At 42.5% G+C, this 1,780-nt stretch overlaps 1 protein-coding gene across 1 annotated transcript in view; it reads left to right on the plus strand.

The window, feature by feature from the left end:
• The window catches only part of HOXA5 (homeobox A5), a 2,686-nt gene extending 1,278 nt beyond the window's left edge, over window positions 1-1,408 (plus strand). Inside the window, exon 3 of the mRNA XM_010145283.1 lies at window positions 665-1,408. Coding sequence (XP_010143585.1) covers window positions 665-915 — 251 coding nt within the window. The 3' untranslated portion in view covers window positions 916-1,408. The remainder of the gene's footprint in view (window positions 1-664) is intronic.
• The last annotated feature ends 372 nt before the right edge of the window (window positions 1,409-1,780 follow it).

Consider the following 1,780-nt stretch of genomic DNA (forward strand, 5'->3'; position numbering starts at 1 on the left):
GGCTCCCGTCTGGAAGAAAGATCCTCCAGTGGGAACGGCGCGGCTGATTCCATTTATTTTGCCGAGCCATATTAAAAAGAGAATAGGAGAGGGCGAGGAGGGCAGTTTTCACTTCTGGGAAGCCGTGGGGGAGGGGGAGCGAGTCTTCCCAAACTCCGGGGAAAGGGCTTGAGGGGTGCGGGAAAGCCGAGCAACTTTCAGCCCCGGGTACCTGACCTGCTCTCGGTGCTGGAGGAGCAGCCGAGAGCTCGTTGCCTCCCACAGACTTCCCCAGCTCCGCCGTGGGAAAGGGCTGCACGCTTCAGCTTTGCTCTCCTAGCCCTGAAAACCCAGATAGCAGCAAAGGCACCCTCCAAAACAGCTTATCTGGAGGAGGCGCAGGGGGAGGAATAGCTTTCAACACCCCCTCCCCTCCCCCCCAAATTTTCAATTTTAAAAAATCGAACCCCAAATTCAAGTAAAAACTTACCGAGACCATAAAATCCCCCTCCCCCAAGCCTTTCCTAAAAGGATCTGGACGGGGAAACTTGTTGAGCGTTTAACCAAACCAGAAACAAAACCAGGCAGGACTGAAAATAACGGTCCTGGTCGCTGGTGGCTGCAGTAAGACACGAAGGCTCTGAGTGGCTGCTGAAAATCTAAATTATGTACTTTTCTCTTCCAGACAACATAGGGGGACCAGAAGGGAAAAGGGCTCGGACTGCTTACACCCGCTATCAGACCTTGGAGCTGGAAAAGGAATTTCACTTCAATAGATACCTGACCCGCAGAAGAAGGATTGAAATAGCACATGCTCTTTGCCTCTCAGAGAGACAAATAAAGATCTGGTTCCAAAACAGGAGAATGAAATGGAAAAAGGATAATAAGCTGAAAAGTATGAGCATGGCAGCTGCAGGAGGGGCATTCCGTCCCTAAGCGTTTGATCAATTAAAAGTACTGAGCAGTATTAGCTGACCCTGCGTCTCATGTCAGTACTAAGTTGACTTTCTAAAACTTCCTTGTGTTACTTCTGTGAAGAAACTCTGTTCTTGTTGCCCTTATTCATCTTTTAATCATGAGCCTGTTTATTACCATTCTTTCGCGTGTATAAGTAGATCTGCTTTTATCGTACATTTCTTTGTCTTGAATGGCTTTGTCTTGAAAAAATAATAGATGTTTTAACTTATTTATATGAAGCAAGCTGTGTTACTTGAAGTAACTGTTAAAACACAACAAAACTAAACAAAAAAAAAGAAGAAAAAAAAAAAGAAGGTTAAAAAAAGGAGAGAAAGAAACCCTCCCCCGATTTAGTACAAATGTTATGTGTTGCACTCAACCTGCTTAACTGTGCATGTGTGGTCAAGTGTTAATGTCTGTATAGCTCCAAGCTGTTAAAAATATTTTTATTCAAACTACCTATATAATTCCTGTGTAATTAATGCTGTTGTAGAGGTGAAATGATGAAATCAACTGAACTTGTCCTACGTGTAGTGAATAGTGAATCTGTGACGAAAACTGTGATTCCAAGCAGTATGTCCTTGCTGTGCCTTTGTATATGACTCTTTGCACGAACTCTTAGAAGTGGCTCTTATTAAGCGCAGCTTCTGTGATGTATGTTTTTTGTGAACAAAGTTACAAATATAGTCAAAGTCTGGCTGTTTGAGCAAACTGTGATCAGCTTTTTTTTTTTGTTTTTTTTTTGTATTTGTTTTTAAAAAAACTGACTGGAAATCAACAAAAAAATAAACTTTCTATTGTAAAGTTTTCGTGATCTGGTTTGTACAAAGCAAGAAGTTTTGTT

The sequence above is a fragment of the Buceros rhinoceros genome, unplaced genomic scaffold, assembly GCF_000710305.1.
Source record: "Buceros rhinoceros silvestris isolate BGI_N320 unplaced genomic scaffold, ASM71030v1 scaffold4861, whole genome shotgun sequence".
Classification (NCBI taxonomy): domain Eukaryota; kingdom Metazoa; phylum Chordata; class Aves; order Bucerotiformes; family Bucerotidae; genus Buceros; species Buceros rhinoceros.